This window comes from Mobula birostris, chromosome 13 (assembly GCF_030028105.1).
Source record: "Mobula birostris isolate sMobBir1 chromosome 13, sMobBir1.hap1, whole genome shotgun sequence".
NCBI classification, from domain to species: domain Eukaryota; kingdom Metazoa; phylum Chordata; class Chondrichthyes; order Myliobatiformes; family Myliobatidae; genus Mobula; species Mobula birostris.
In genome coordinates this window covers 32442961-32458854 of record NC_092382.1, presented here as the reverse complement: position 1 = coordinate 32458854, position 15894 = coordinate 32442961, and the positions used below count along the sequence as shown (strand labels likewise).

The 15894-nt window shown below is 44.7% G+C and overlaps 1 protein-coding gene across 4 annotated transcripts in view; it reads right to left on the bottom strand.

The window, feature by feature from the left end:
- LOC140206695 (uncharacterized) overlaps positions 1-15011 on the bottom strand; it is a 23181-nt gene extending 8170 nt beyond the window's left edge. Inside the window, exons 1-3 of one of the 4 annotated variants that reach the window (XM_072274854.1) lie at positions 14499-15011; positions 14012-14320; positions 364-484 (exon numbers count right to left, since the gene is read on the bottom strand). In XM_072274854.1, the coding sequence (XP_072130955.1) occupies positions 364-484; positions 14012-14320; positions 14499-14550 (482 nt within the window). In that variant the 5' untranslated portion in view covers positions 14551-15011. The remainder of the gene's footprint in view (positions 1-363; positions 485-14011; positions 14321-14498) is intronic. The other 3 variants (XM_072274853.1, XM_072274852.1, XM_072274855.1) reach the window with 3 other exon arrangements.
- Positions 15012-15894: the final 883 nt, after the last annotated feature.

Genomic DNA, 15894 nt, shown 5'->3' with positions numbered 1-15894 from the left:
TGTCATATGGTGAGCAGACATGAAAAAATAAACTTTCAACACGGCCAGTGGTTCTGTTCCTGTAATGTACGCATTCCTGACTCCAATAATTGTTGCCTCGGTAACAAATCGCAGAACTCGTTGCGCCGTATGAAACACTTCCTCATCCTGCATCCCAGCACCCAAAAGGGTCTGTTCATGTCCCCCACAAATAATAACTGACTCGCCAGTTCCCTCCAGCTGCAGTTTGTGTAACTTGCTTCATTCACCGGCTGCATCGCAAATTCGCGTTTGAGCTTCCAATGTCCCATTCCGGCAAAAAAGAAATCTACTGTGCCAATTATAAGAAAAAAAAATAGTAAAGAGAAAAAAACATGCACTTACCCGCCAGTTTTCCTCGCGATCAACCATCCACTGACTCCGCCGATCAGGCCCATGCCAAGTAAACCAAGCACAATGCCCACGATTGCGCCAGAGCCGGGGGTACAATTGTCATCTCTTTTTGCTGATAACACACAAGGGAAATATATACATCTTACATTCCGAGAACACGTCTTTATCAGTGGCAAGTTCATTTTCACAGCAATTAAACTGGGTCAGTTTAGAGTTGTATATTGTGTCACAAGGCTTAATCCCGGAATGAAAGAGTTAACGTACGAGGAGCGTTTAATTGCTCTGGGTGTGTACTCGTTTGAATTTAGAGAGATGGGGGCAGTGGGAATCCCATTGAAACTTTCCGAATGTTCAAAGTCCTAGACAGAGTCGATGTGGAAAGTATGTTTCACACGGTGGGGGAGTCTCGGATATGGAGGCACAAACTCAGGATAGACGGGCGTCAATTTTAAACAGAGATGCGCAGAAATTTCGTCAGCCAGAAGCTGGTGAATTTCTGAAATTTGCTACCGCAGAAAACTGTGGAGGCCAGCTCGTTGGGTGATTTAAGACAGAGTTTGATAGGCTCCCGAATAAACACGGTATCAAATATTACGGGTAGAAGGCTAAAGAGGATGGTTGAGGGGAGGGGAAAATGATCAGCCATCTGTGAACGGCGAAGCAGACTCGATGGTCGAAAACGCCGAATTCCCGCTCCTATGACGTATGCTCTTATTGTCTAGAATAGGTGCCATCCATTACCACGGGTTTCATCTGTCACAATCCAATTCTGAATCTACGTAGCCATGTTTCTCCCCACTCCTTGAATTCGTGACTCCTTACAGATCAAGTGGCTAGCCAACGCCTCTTCCCCAGGGTACCACTGCTCAATACATGAGAACATGGCTTTAAGGTAAGGGGTGGGAAGTTCAAGAGGGATATTATAGGAAGGTTTTTTTTTACTCAGAGAGTGGTTGGTGTGTGGAATGCACTGCCTGAGCCAGTGGAGGAGGCAGATACATTAGTGAAGTTTAAGAGACTACTAGACAGGTATATGGAGGAATTTAAGTTGGGAAGTTATATGGAAGGCTGTGTTTGAGGTTCGGCACAACATTGTGGACCCAAGGGCCTGCACTGTGCTGTACTATTCTATGTTCTATTTTCTATGTTCCTGTGATCCCAGCTCGGGGAACCTTGTCAGGTACCTCACTACTCCATATACACCATTGTTCGGCCTTTATTGATACGTCTTACGATCTCCGATATTGTCTTGGTGTCATAGAGAAGAGTGCTGGGAGCGGACCCAAAAGCAAGACACAGACACTGAAGTACAAGGAACTGGACTAGACCAGGCTTAGGGACGGGACAGGACACAGACTTTGAGATGGGACGGCAGCACAGAATTGGTCTGGGGCTTTGGCTAGGAAGCAGGACAGGACAAGGGATTGGGAACTAGGAGCCTTGGACAAGGACCCAGAACCTGCGTCTTGACTGGGGCTCGGACTCCGGAGCAAGGCGAAGACATGACGGAGCCTTGAACTTGAGAGCGACAGCAACACAGGAACATGGAACACAGAGTCGGGACAGCTGCTTGGGAACAGGACGTAGGGTGGTCGCCATTCCCATCTCTTATCGCCATGTGTTTCGATATCTGGTCAGATGGCAGACCGAATGAAACTCTTGCAGAGTTTAAAGTTTTACTGCTGTTACTTAGGGGGACTAAGCAACTTGGCTAGAGTTTAATTGTCCTCTGGAACAAATGGGAATAAACTGTTCTCCCCGTATACTCTGTTTTTATAAATCTTATTAGACCTACAAGATTAGTCCTATAATATTGTCGGCAACACTGAATCACGGCGGAAAGAATATAGCCGGGAGCTTGATGTCCAAGGATACACGTTGTATCGAAAGGACAAGCAGGAAGACTAGCGGGTCCGCATTGCTCTGTTGTTAAAACATGAACTCCAATTATTAGAAAGAGGTGAAAGTGGGTCAGAATGTATTAAACCGATGTGCATAGAGCTGTGGACCAGCAAGGGTAAAACGTCCCTGATGGGAATTGCACAGAGACCGACAAACAGAGTCATGATGTGGCCTAAAATTACAATGTGTGATAGAAAATGCATGTCAAAAGGCCAATGTTAGAATAAGTCATGGGGATTAGATTGGGAAAATGAAGTTGGTGCTGGATTCCAGCAGGCGATCATGTCGAGTCCCTGCAAACTGGTGTTTCAGGGCACCTCATGTAGCATCTATTCTGGATTTTGTGTTGAGCAATGAATCAGAATTGCACAGAGACCTTAAGGGAAAATAAAACAAACAACGCCCGGACCTTGTTTATAATATGATCGAATTCACCCTGAAATTTGTGAAGGAGAGGCTGAAGTCATATGTATCAGTATTACAATGGGGTAACTTGAACTACGGACCAATGAGAGGGGAGTTGAACGGAATTTTTTGAAAAACAGTCGATTATTAAGTATGAGGTCTCAGGGTACTTGGATCTGTTAGAAATAACAGGCAGGATCGACAAACAATAGCCGGTTGAATTTTCAGAAGGCTATGACAAGGTGCCATACATGAGGCCGTTTTACAAGCTCCGAGTTAATGGTATTTCAGGAAAGATCTAGCATGGATAAAGTAGTGGCCGATTGGCGAAAGCCAAAGTGTGAGCTTTTTATCTGGCTGTCTGACAGTGACTAGTGGTGTTCCAGGGTGGTCTGTGTTGGGGCCTATTATTTTCCTGTTCAGTGTCAATGATTTGGACGATGGAATTGATTGCACTCTTGTAAAGTTTGCAGACGACACGAATACACGCGGAGGGGTATGTAGCTTTGAGGAATTGGAGAGGCCGCATATGGACTTAGACATATTAGGAGAATGGGCAATGAAATGGCAGATGGAATACAGTGCCGGTCAGCGAACGGTCATGCACTTTGGTAAGTAAATGAGAGTTGAATATCCCCTAAGTGGAGAGAAAATACAAAATATTGAAGAGCATTGTCCCCGAAAGTTTAATTTTCATGTTGATTTTGTGGAGAGGAAGGCAAATGCAATGCTCGCATTAATTTCAAATGCACGAGATTATAAAAGCAACGATGCAATATTTTAACCCTTTAACCACCAGTGAGGCCTCACCTGGAGAATTGTGAGCAGATTTGAGCCACTTATATTAGAAAGGATGTGTTCAAACTAAAGGGGCTTCAAAGGAAGTTTACTACTATGTGTCAATTTTTGAATGGTTGTGATATCAAGAGCATTTGATGTATTTGTGGCTGTATTCACTGGAATTCAGAAGAATGAAGGGTGGTTTCATAGACAACTATGGAATGGTGAGAGGTCTTGTTTCAACGCATGTTCACAGGCTGTTTCCACGGCCTCCCACGCTCCGAGAATATGGTCTCAGACTAACCAGACTCCTAACCCCGAAAGTCCTCCAACCCAGTTGCGTGATTGTGAATCTTTTCCGCACCATTTTCAGCTTCATTCAATTCCTCTCATACCTGGTTGAAGATGAAAGGTACAATGACTGCGCCGTGTGCGTCAAATTCCCTCAGCGAGGATCTTCTTAGGTGAAGCTCACAAGTGTTACAACTAACCTTTATAGTTCGTCTTTGGAAAGTATGTGAGAATCGTAGCAACCGTCACCAAACCTGCCTGTGCACTCAAAGTACCTACACTCAATGTACAGAAAATGTTATCCCAAGCAACGCGTTGTAACTTGCCGTGATTTCTCAGATTAGACATTTTTACCTTCGGAAGAAAGTTACTGGCTGTCACTGATTCAGGCAGCATCATTGTCAGCCTCTTCTGCGCCGTCTCTAATATCTGCACACCCTTCTCATCCAACGACGCATTCCGCTTTAAAATATTGAAACAGTATCCAATCACCAGCACTCCTGTACCTCACTTCTGCCGAGTGGGGACAGGAAGATATCGCCGTAGGTCCCCCGACTCTCTGAATAATCTTGTGTAGATAGTGGGAGACGTATCCACTTTATCGTTCTTCAGGAGTGCCAATACCTCTACATCTAATTCCATCTTTGTGTTTTCTCCCATTTATGATTGTTCTCTGATCAAGCGCCATGTTTGATTTTTGCTTCTTTATCCTGACATTCTTCATTTTACCTTCCTGGTTAACTTACTGCCGTATCGAAATCTGTAGAGCTCAGACGTTGGAAATGCTTGCACTTCTTTCGGTCAGGTGAGGAACATCAGGTGCACAGAGCCTCCGAGCCTGGTGGGATACAATCTCAGTCACTGAGAGAAGCAAGGTATGAGACTGAATGACACTTGGAGAATTCTCTTTCCTCTCCTGCCACTGGTGGACCATCAGGGTAATGGGAAAAATATAGAAGTTTTGAATTATGGTCCATGGACAGATAGAAATACATAGGCATACGTAGACGGAATAGATGGATAGAACGATAGATGGATAGATAGTAGATAGATAGACAGATAGATAGGACGATAGGTGGATAGATAGATAGGAAGATAAATAGATAGTATGTAGATAGATAGATAGATGGATGAATGGATAGATAGATAATGGATGAATGGACAGACAGATTGATAGGCGGATAGATGGTGCGCTAATCAGGTGTCAGGTCTGCAGAAAACCTAATGTTTATTCCTGTGTACCTCAGCGGTCAATAAAATCTATAGAGCTACTCAGTCAATGACAAATCTAATGATTTTGCTGTGGATTAAAAATGGACAGGTAATATGATAATTAGCGGTTAAATTGTGAGAAGAACATACAGGTATGTTTGGACACATGACGAACCTCCCAATCCATTGTATTCGGACGTACTTTAATATCTCAGCATGTCTTGCATCCCAAAGCTGATTCATATTCATCTGCCTTCAACTGTCACCATTTCTTTCGCAAGTGTAAATCCTGTGGCTCGATATAATATCTTCCCCTTTTCAGTTCATTGAACAGTTCTCCACCGCTGCCCAGACCTTCAATCACACTGGTGTTTATGCTTGCAGAGTTTCCAACAGGGAAACACGGAAATACATCAGAAGAGCAAGGAAGCCTCACATATACACCTCTTGTGATCTGAAACTGGCGTTGGAGTTGACGGTGCCCAGTGTTTTGAATCCGTGGTCGGTTAAGTACTCCTCCTATCAAAGCCTTCCAGAATTCCGCCGCCTTCTGTTAACATGAAACGGCCAAACTGCGGGATGTATCTTACTAACCTTCTGTTGAAATTCATTGCATGACAGATGCACATTTCCTGACAATGTTTTCACAGCTTCCGAGAAAAAAGACATGCCCAGTACATATGTTGCGCAATTTCGGAAACTGCATCAGCTTTCTACTGCCAAAACGACAACGGTCTGCAAGCTGTAATAAGATCTGGTATTTCAACATCTCTGCCTCTGATCCCAACATGCATCATGAGCAAATCAGTAGCTGATTTTGCAAGGGCATTGTTAGAGTCAGACAGGACTCCTTTATCCCGCAAAATATTCTAGCTGAGCTAGTCGGATTTACTCGCCTTCCAGTCTTGTTCATTTTAGCCTCCCGGCCTCTGTACCAGGGGCGTCCTTGGGGACGGCATCAGAGAACTGGAGATACAGCTCAGTGACCATAGTCTGGTCGGGAAAAGTGTGGAGGTGATAGAGAGGAGCTATAGGCAACCGGGGCCTCGAGGACATATAAGGGTAACAGTCAGGAGAGAGAAGGGTCAGATGTAAGAGAGTACTCCTCTGGTTGTGTCCCTTAAAAGTACTCTTGTTTTAGTACTGTTGGGGGCGGGGCGGGGGTAGCTTACCTGGGGGAAGCAACAGTGGCCTCTGGCACAGATCCTGGCCCTGTGGCTCAGAAGGGTAGGAAACTAAAGAAGGCGGCAGTTATAGGGGAGTCTATAGTCAGGGCGTCAGACAGGCGATTCTGTGGATGCAGGAAAGAAATGCGGATGGTAGGTTGCCTCACAGGTGCCAAGGTCTGTGATGTTTCTGATCGGGTTCCCCATATTCTGCAGTGGGAAGGTGAAAAGGTGGAGGTCGTAGTACATATAGGTACCAACTACCTAGGTAGGAAACGAGACCAGGTCCTGAAAACAGACTACAGGGTGTTAGGAAGGAAGTTGTGAAGCAGGACAGCAAAGACAGTAATCCAATCTTTGTATCATCAGCAAATTTGCTGATCCAATTTACCACATTATCATCCAGATCATTGATATAGATGACAAATAACAATGGACCCAGAACTGTTCCCTCTGGCACACCACCAGTCACAGGCCTCCGCTCTGAGAAGCAATCCTCTACTACCACTCTTTGACTTCTTCCATTGAGCCAATGTCTAATCTAATTTACCACCTCTCCATGTATCAACCAACACACATCAAAGTTGCTGGTGAACGCAGCAGGCCAGGCAGCATCTCTGGGAAGAGGTACAGTCGACGTTTCGGGCAGAGACCCTTCGTCAGGACTAACTGAAGGAAGAGCTAGTAAGAGATTTGAAAGTGGGAGGAGGAGAGGGAGATCCGAAATGATACGGGAAGACAGGAGAGGGAGGGATGGAGCCAAGAGCTGGACAGTTGATTGGCAAAAGGGCTTTGAGGGGATCATGGGACAAGAGACCCAGGGAGAAGGAAAAGGGGGAGTGGGAGAAAAAACCCAGAGGTTGGGCAAGGGGTATAATCAGAGGGACAGAGAGAGAAAAAGGGCAGAGAGAGAAAGAATGTGTGTATAGAAATAAATAACGGATGGGGTACGAGGGGGAGACGGGAAATTAGCGGAGGTTAGAGAAGTCAAACTGGATAGTCTAAAGATAGATATATCTCACGGACCAGATGAAATGCACACTCGTGTTCTGAAGGAACTAGCTGTGGAGATTGCAGAGGCATTAGCGATGATCCTTCAAAAGTCGATAGATTCCGGAATTGTTCCGGAGGACGGGAGGATTTCAAACGTCACTCCGCTATTTAAGGAGGGGCCAAGGAAGCAAAAAGGAAATTATAGACCTGTTATCTTGACATCGGTTGTTGGGAAGTTGTTGGAGTCGATTGTCAAGGATCGGGTAACAGAGTACCTGGAGGCATATGACAAGATAGGCAGAACTCAGCATGGATTTCTTAAAGTAAAATCCTGCCTAACAAACCTATTACAATTTTTTGAGGAAATTACCAGTAGGCTAGACAAGGGAGATGCAATGGATGTTGTATATTTGGATTTTCAGAAGGCTTCTGTCAAGGTGCCACACATGAGGCTACTTAACAAGATAAGAGCCCATGGAATTACAGGAAAGTTACATACGTGGATAAAGCATTGGGGCTGATTGACAGGAAACAGAGAGTGGGAATAAAGGGATCCTATTCTGGTTGACTGCCGGTTACCAGTGATGTTCTACAGGGGTCCGTGTTGGGGCCGCTTCTTTTTACATTGTACATCAACGATTTGGATTATGGAATAGATTGCTTTGTGGCTAAGTTTGCTGACGATACGAAGATAGGTAGAGGGTCCGGTAGTGCTGACGAAACGGAGAGTCTGCAGAGAGACTTGGATAGATTGAAAGAATAGGCAAAGAGGTGGCAAATGAAATACAATGTTGGAAAGTGTATGGTTATGCACTTTGAGAGAAGAAATAAACGGGCAGACTATTATTTAAATGGGGAAAGAATTCAAAGTTCTGAGATGCAACGGGACCTGGGAGTCCCCGTGCCGGATACCCTGAAGGTTAGCTTCCTGGTTGAGCCGGTGATGAAGAAGGCGAATGCGATGTTGGCATTCATTTCTAGAGGAACAGAGCATAGGAGCAGGTAGAGTATAGAATCATTTGCCCATCAGATAGAAGGTACAAGAACCTCAGGACTCGCACCACGAGGTTCAAGAACAGTTACAACCCTTCAGGCACCAGGCTCTGAAAGAAAGCGGGTAACCACACTCACTTGCCCATCCAGTGATATGTTCCCACAACCAATGATCTCACTGTGCGGACATTTTATTTCGTCATTTCATATTCTCAATATTTATTACTATTTATTTATATTAGTATTTTCACAGAATGTTGTCTGGTCCACTCTCGTGGATTGTTCATTGATCCTATTATAGTTACTAATCTGCAGCTTTACAGATTGCAAGTGAAAGTTTAGCAGCCCGAAAAGTGGGAATTGGCAGGGTTCACGAAAGAAACCATAGAAACCGTAGAAAGTACAGCACAGAACCAGGCCTCTTGGCCCTTCTTGGCTGTGCCGAACCATTTTCTGCCTAGTTCCACTGACCTGCACACGGACCATATCCCTCCATACACCTCCCATCCATGTATCTGTCCAATTTATTCTTAAATGTTACAAAAGAACCCACATTTACCACCTCGTCTGGCGGCTCATTCCACACTCCCACCACTGTCTATTCGAAGAAGCCCCCGCTAATGTTCCCTTTAAACTTTCCCCCCCTCACCCTTAACCCATGTCCTCTGGTTTTTTTCTCCCCTTGCCTCAGTGAAAAAAACCTGCTTGCATGCACTCTATCAATACCCATCATAATTTTATATATCTCTATCAAATCTCCCCTCATTCTTCTATGCTCCAGGGAATAAAGTCCTAACCTATTCAACCTTTCTCTGTAACTGAGTTTCTCAAGTTCCGGCAACATCCTTGTAAACCTTCTCTGCACTCTTTCAACCTTATTTATATCCTTCCTGTAATTCGGTGTCCAAAACTGAACACGATAATCCAGATTCGGCCTCACCAATGCCTTATACAACCTCATCATAACATTCCAGCTCTTATACTCAATACTTCGATTAATAAAGGCCAATGTACCAAAAGCTCTCTTTACGACCCTATCTACCTGTGACGACACTTTTAGGGAATTTTGTATTTGTATACCCAGATCCCTCTGTTCCACTGCACTCCTCAGTGCCTTACCATTAACCCTGTATGTTCTACCTTGGTTTGTCCTTCCAACGTGCAATACCTCACACTTGTCAGCATTAAACTCCATCTGCCATTTTTCAGCCCATTTTTCCAGCTGGTCCAAGTCCTTCTGCAGGCTCTGAAAACCTTCCTCACTGTCTACTACACCTCCAATCTTTGTATCATCAGCAAATTTGCTGATCCAATTTACCACATTATCATCCAGATCATTGATATAGATGACAAATAACAATGGACCCAGCACTGATCCCTGTGGCACACCACTAGTCACAGGCCTCCACTCAGGGAAGCAATTCTCTACCACCACTCTCTGGCTTCTTCCATCGAGCCAATGTCTAATCCAATTTACCACCTCTCCATGTATACCTAGCGACTGAATTTTCCTAACTAACTTCCCATGCGGGACCTTGTCAAAGGCCTTACTGAAGTCCATGTAGACAATATCCACTGCCTTCCCTTCATCCACTTTCCTTATAACTTCCTCGAAAAACTCCAACAGATTGGTCAAACATGACCTACCATGCACAAAGCCATGTTGACTCTCCCTAGTAAGCCCCTGTCTATCCAAATGCTTGTAGATTCTGTCTCTTAGTACTCCCTCCAATAACTTAGCTACTACTGACATTAAACTCACCGGCCTATAATTTCCCGGATTACTTTTCGATCCTTTTTTAAACAACGGAACAACATGAGCCACTCTCCAATCCTCCGGCACTTCACCCGTAGGCAGCGACATTTTAAATATTTCTGCCAGGGCCCCCGCAATTTCAACACTAGTCTCCCTCAAGGTCCGAGGGAACGCTCTGTCAGGTCCCGGGGATTTATCCACTTTAATTTTCCTCAAGACAGCAAGCACCTCCTCCTTTTCAATCTGTACAGTTTCCATGGTCTCACTACTTGATTCCCTCAATTCCATAGACTTCATGCCAGCTTCCTTAGTAAATACAGACGCAAAAAAACTATTTAAGATCTCCCCCATTTCCTTTGGTTCCGCACAAAGCCGACCACTCTGATCTTGAAGAGGACCAATTTTATCCCTTACAATCCTTTTGCTCTTAATATACTTGTAAAAGCTCTTTGGATTATCCTTCACTTTGACTGCCAAGGCAACCTCATGCCTTCTTTTAGCCCTCCTGATTTCTTTCTGAAGTATTTTATTGCACTTCTTATACTCTTCAAGCACCTGATTTACCCCGTGTTTCCTATACATTTCATACAACTCCCTCTTCTTCTTTATCAGAGTTGCAATATCCCTTGAGAACCAAGGTTCCTTATTCCTATTCAATTTGCCTTTAATCCTGACAGGAACATACAAACTCTGCACTCTTAAAATGACCCCTTTGAAGGCTTCCCACCCACCAATCACATCTTTGCCAGAGAACAACCTGTCCCAATCCACGCTTTTTAGATTGAGTTTTCTACCAGTTTTTAAAAAAAATTATTAAATAACCAAGAATCATTTTTTGCTTTAGCTTCCTAATCCTTACATTTTATCTTCCTGGGTGCATTCACTGCCGTCTCGTAATTTAAAGAGCTCTGATATTCAGACGCGTGTCCTTCCTTCTACTGGAACAAACGTCCTGTCTATTGTGCACTGGGCAGTTGGTGCTGAAGAAGTTGCACATGGCAGCGAGATGCAGTGGATGTTGTATATTTGGATTATCTGAAGGCCTTTGACAAGGTGCCACACACGAGGCTACTTAACAAGATAGGAGCCCATGGAATTACGGGAAAGTTACATACGTGGATAGAGCGTTGGCATATTGGCAGGAAACAGAGAGTGGGAATAAAGGGATCCTATTCTGGTTGACTGCCGGTTACCAGTAGTGTTCCGCGGGGATCAGTGTTGGGGCCGCTTCTTTTTACATTGTACATCAACGATTTGGAATATGGAATAGATTGCTTTGTGGCTCAGTTTGCTGACGATACGAAGATAGGTGGAGGGGCCGGTAGTGCTGAGGAAACGGAGAGTCTGCAGAGAGACTTGGATAGATTGGAAGAATGAGCAGAGAAGTGGCAAATGAAGTACAATGTTGGAAAGTGTATGGTTATGCACTTTGTCAGAAAAAAATAAACGGGCAGACTATTATTTAAATGGGGAAAGAATTCAAAGTTCTGAGATGCAACGGGACTTGGGAGTCCTCGTACAGGATACCCTTAAAGTTAACCTCCTGGTTGAGTCAGTAGTGAAGAAGGCGAATGCAATGTTGGCATTCATTTCTAGAGGAATAGAGTATAGGAGCAGGGATGTGATGTTGAGGCTCTATAAGGCGCTGGTGAGACCTCACTTGGAGTACTGTGGGCAGTTTTGGTCTCCTTATTTAAGAAAGGATGTGCTGACGTTGAGAAGATACAGAGAAGATTGACTAGAATGATTCCGGGAATGAGAGGGTTAACATATGAGGAACGTTTGTCGGCTCTTGGACTGTATTCCTTGGAGTTTAGAAGAATGAGGGGGGACCTCGTAGAAACATTTCGAATGTTAAAGGCATGGACAGAGTGGATGTGGCAAAGTTGTTTCCCATGATGGGAGAGTCTAGTACGAGAGGGCATGACTTAAGGATTGAAGGGCGCCCATTCAGAACAGAAATGCGAAGATTTGTTTTGTTTAGTCAGAGTGTGGTGAATCTATGGAATTTGTTGCCACGGGCAGCAGTGGAGGCCAAGTCATTGGATGTATTTAAGGCAGAGAATGATAGGTATCTGAGTAGCCAGGGCATCAAAGGTTATGGTGAGAAGGCAGGGGAGTGGGACTAAATAGGAGAAAATGGATCAGCTCATGATAAAATGGCGGAGCAGACCCGATGGGCCGAATAGCCTACTTCTGCTCCTTTGTCTTATGGTCTTATGGTCTTATGGTGTGGACGTCCCTAAAGTCAGCTGTTTAAAATAACTCTACCGAGTTACCGCCTAATTGAGTCATAATTGGCACTGATCAAATGTATTTTCACCCACAAGGTCTACACCGAACCTCGGCCATTACGATCTTAAAACTAAAGGAATTCTGATCATTCTGAGATCTTGTAGCATATGTACGTTACGGAAAAAAATGTGCCGAAGCTTGGATATTGGGTAATTGTGTTCCATTTATTACGACGAGTGGGAAGTACAAGCTGGGAAACCCCCGGCCGGAGAGCATGTTTTCAGTTACAGGAATAGAATTTAAGGGATTTCTAAGAGACAAAGTCTACCATCATTCTGATAGTCAAGGCTTGATCGCGAATGGTCAGTGTGGTAATTCTGCGGGTCTGACAAAACGTTTGGATTTGCTGGGGTTCGGTGTAGGTAGAACAGTGGATTTTGTCTACATGGTCTTCAGTAAGGCCTTTAACAAGGTTCCACATGACAAATTCATCTGCGTTAGGGGGACAGCGATACACGATAAGAGGGAGATATTTGAAAGGGGTCTAAGGAAACGTAACACAGAGGGTAATAAGCACCTGGAATGAACTCCCTGATGAAGTGGTCCAGCTGAACACAGTTGCAACATTTACGACGAACTTCGATAAACAATTGGAGCGGAATGGTTTGGAATATTATTGACCGAACGCAGCAACTGCGAATAGCAAGGAGATGCAGGGGTCGGCATGGACATGTTGGGCCGAAGGGTCTGCTTCTTTGCTGTTTTAATCTTTGACGCCATGGCGTTTTGAAATTTCACATTTCAAAAACAAACCCGACGAAATGTCAAATCAATGGAGCTCGTGAAGGAGGAAGAAGGAAATAATTCACTTCAGGCAAGGGTGACTTGGCAATGAGAAAGATGATGCATAATCACTGGCAAACACAGAACAGAAATACTGACAACAGTTTCTAATATCATCCAGAGAAACTATCGCTACTGAAATGATCCAAAGCTCAGTGTTCGTGTTAATGTTTTGGAGCCAATGGGAATTGTTTCACACAAAACCGAACAGATATAAATTGGGGTTCGTCTTAAAAGCACGCGTTGCAAGCCCCACACGGCGTAATGACACGGATCAGAATATCTCACTCAGCACCGGACTCTACCTTACCAGACGCTGATAATTGAAGTAAAAAATAAACTCTGAGTTTATAGATACACAACTCAGACACTTTACGACCACGTCTGGGGAGAATACAAACTGTACCACAGAAGAAATAGTTTCGTGTAGTTGAGCTGGATTGTTGGTTTGCATTGCAAAAAGCCCACACGTAAAAAAAAATGCTCGGGATAAATCGACAAATATGAGGTGCTGTCCAAATTATTATGAAAGGACCATAGGTGTCTGGAAAAGCCGAAAAGGGGCAAATCGTGTTTGACCCCGCCCCGTCTGCAGCACATTCTGATTTGATGGATTTTTCTGGAATGACCTCACTTTAAGGATACTTTATCTCGTCATTTCATGTTCTCATTATTTATTTACTATTTCTTTATATTTGCATTTGCACAGTCTGCTGTCTTGTCCACTCTCGTGATTTTTTCATTGGTCCTGTTATAGTTACTAATCTACAGCTTTACTGAGTACGAGTGAGAGTTGGGCAGACCGAACAGTCGGACTGGTAGGGTTCACTACAGGCCAGGTTCTGCGTCCACAGTTAGCGGTCATCGCCGATGCCTGTCCGAGAGGATCTCCAAACTAAATCTAATGCGAGACTGTGTCGTTCACCCGGTTTAGTTTTAATTCAGAACGAATTCGTCATCCAGCAACGAACAGTAAAGGTTATATTGTGTTATATCACACCAGGAATAAAATGGAAATTACAGTCCGAGATCGCATGACTGTGTATAACTCTGTCTCACTTACCAAAGACACGCAGAGTGACGACCGCTGAAAATTGGGTGCCACTCGCTGGAACCATATTCACACGGTATTCCCCGGTGTCTGACATCTTCACGGACTTCAGCAGAAACGACCCGTTGGAGGTGAATAAAACACCCCGCAATGTGTAGGCATTGTGAAAAGACGCGGTGTGACGGATCCACTGGGCGATTGTTTTCCCTTTAAATATCCAGCTTCCACTGCTGATCACGGCCGACGGCCGCACTGAAAAGAGCGCACCACCCCCGACGGAGACATTTATCTGGCTGAACTCCACGAGAATGGTAAACTCACCTGTGAATGAGAAAATCGTGTGAGTGAAAAGCGACAGACGCGGAGAGACTCGAGAACTACAATTAGCTCAATCAGCAGAGATTATCACATCGTCTCTTATAACCTGTCTTTCCTTCCTCCAGTGCACGTCACTCAGTTCATTGTCTGACCACTAAAGATACAACAGAGTGCTCCTCACCAGTGGTTATGCAGAGATAAAGAACGAGCGCTGCGAAGGGCAGTCCCGACATCCCGACAGAGAGCAGCGCCGATCTCTGTTACACTCGGAGACTGAGCCGCACTTCCGGGTTTGCGGGACAGATAATTGGATTCTGACGTCACAAGCGGCAGCGCTGATTGGATCAGAGAATCTGTACTCTGCTCAGATCTGAATCAAACCTTGTGTGCTGTTCCCCAACTATCTGCTGCTGTGTTGAATCCGATTATGATCTCAAAGGTAGTTTCTCTCACCCGGCGACATGAAGTGATAAAGAGAGAGTAAACTGAACGTTATCCACGCGATCACGAGAGAGCAGCGACTATCTCTGTTGCATTCGTGGACTCAGCCGCATTTCTCGGCCTCCGTGCCAGATCCCGAGAATCCACTGTGTGAAAAACGGGAGCTGATTGGATCGCAGAGCCAGAAGATGGAGATTGAAGGAACCTAAAACGCTGAGAACACACACTAATCCTCACTGGAGGGTCGGCGGCGATTCGGGCCAGCAGCTGTAAGCTCCTTCTCAGAGAATCTCTGCCTGGCGTCTCATGTTTATACATTCACACAGGAAAGCACGTCATCGGCTGAATCCTATTAGATGACTGAAGAGATCTGGTATTGGTGTGTCACCAAGACTGGGAAGTGGAGAGCATTCTGACTGTGGTCATCGCCGTCTGGTGTGCAGGCTCCGATGCACAGGATCGACAAAGATTGCAGAGGGTTGTATATACAATCACATCCATCACAGTACAAGCCCCGCCATAATCCAATCCGTCTATAAAAGGCCGTGACTCATTAAGGACCATCACCACCAGGATACGCTCTCTTCTCATTATTACCAACCCAAGAATATACAGGAGCCGGAAGACAGACACTCAGAGATTTACCTCCAGCCTCTGCAATCAAATGTCTCACGGTCCATCGACCCACGAACACGTCCTCAAAATTAATCTTTAATTTGTTTATTCGTTTACTTGTTTGTTTATTCCTTTATTTGTTCATTCATTCGTTCGTTTACTTACTTAAATATTTGGCAAACTTTAGTACATGCATTACTTGCGGTGTCTATGGCAACGATCATGATACACACTCCCTGTCTCGACCAAATAGGTGCAGAACGATTCACCATGCTGGAACGGCCATGACGGAGTGAGACATTACTACCCTGATCTGGCTTTGGTTAAGCAGGCTTGGGCTGAACAAGCTTCAACAATCGCAGGGCGGATGCTCTGAGTAAGTTATCGAGAACGTTTCGAGTAAGTATTATATTTTTCTGATAGTACATAGCTAGTGCGCTGAACAAGAGGAGGCCGCAACATACTTGGACGAACGCAGGCGAATGCTCGAAGTAAGGAATTAAGTTTGTGGTAAGTTGATT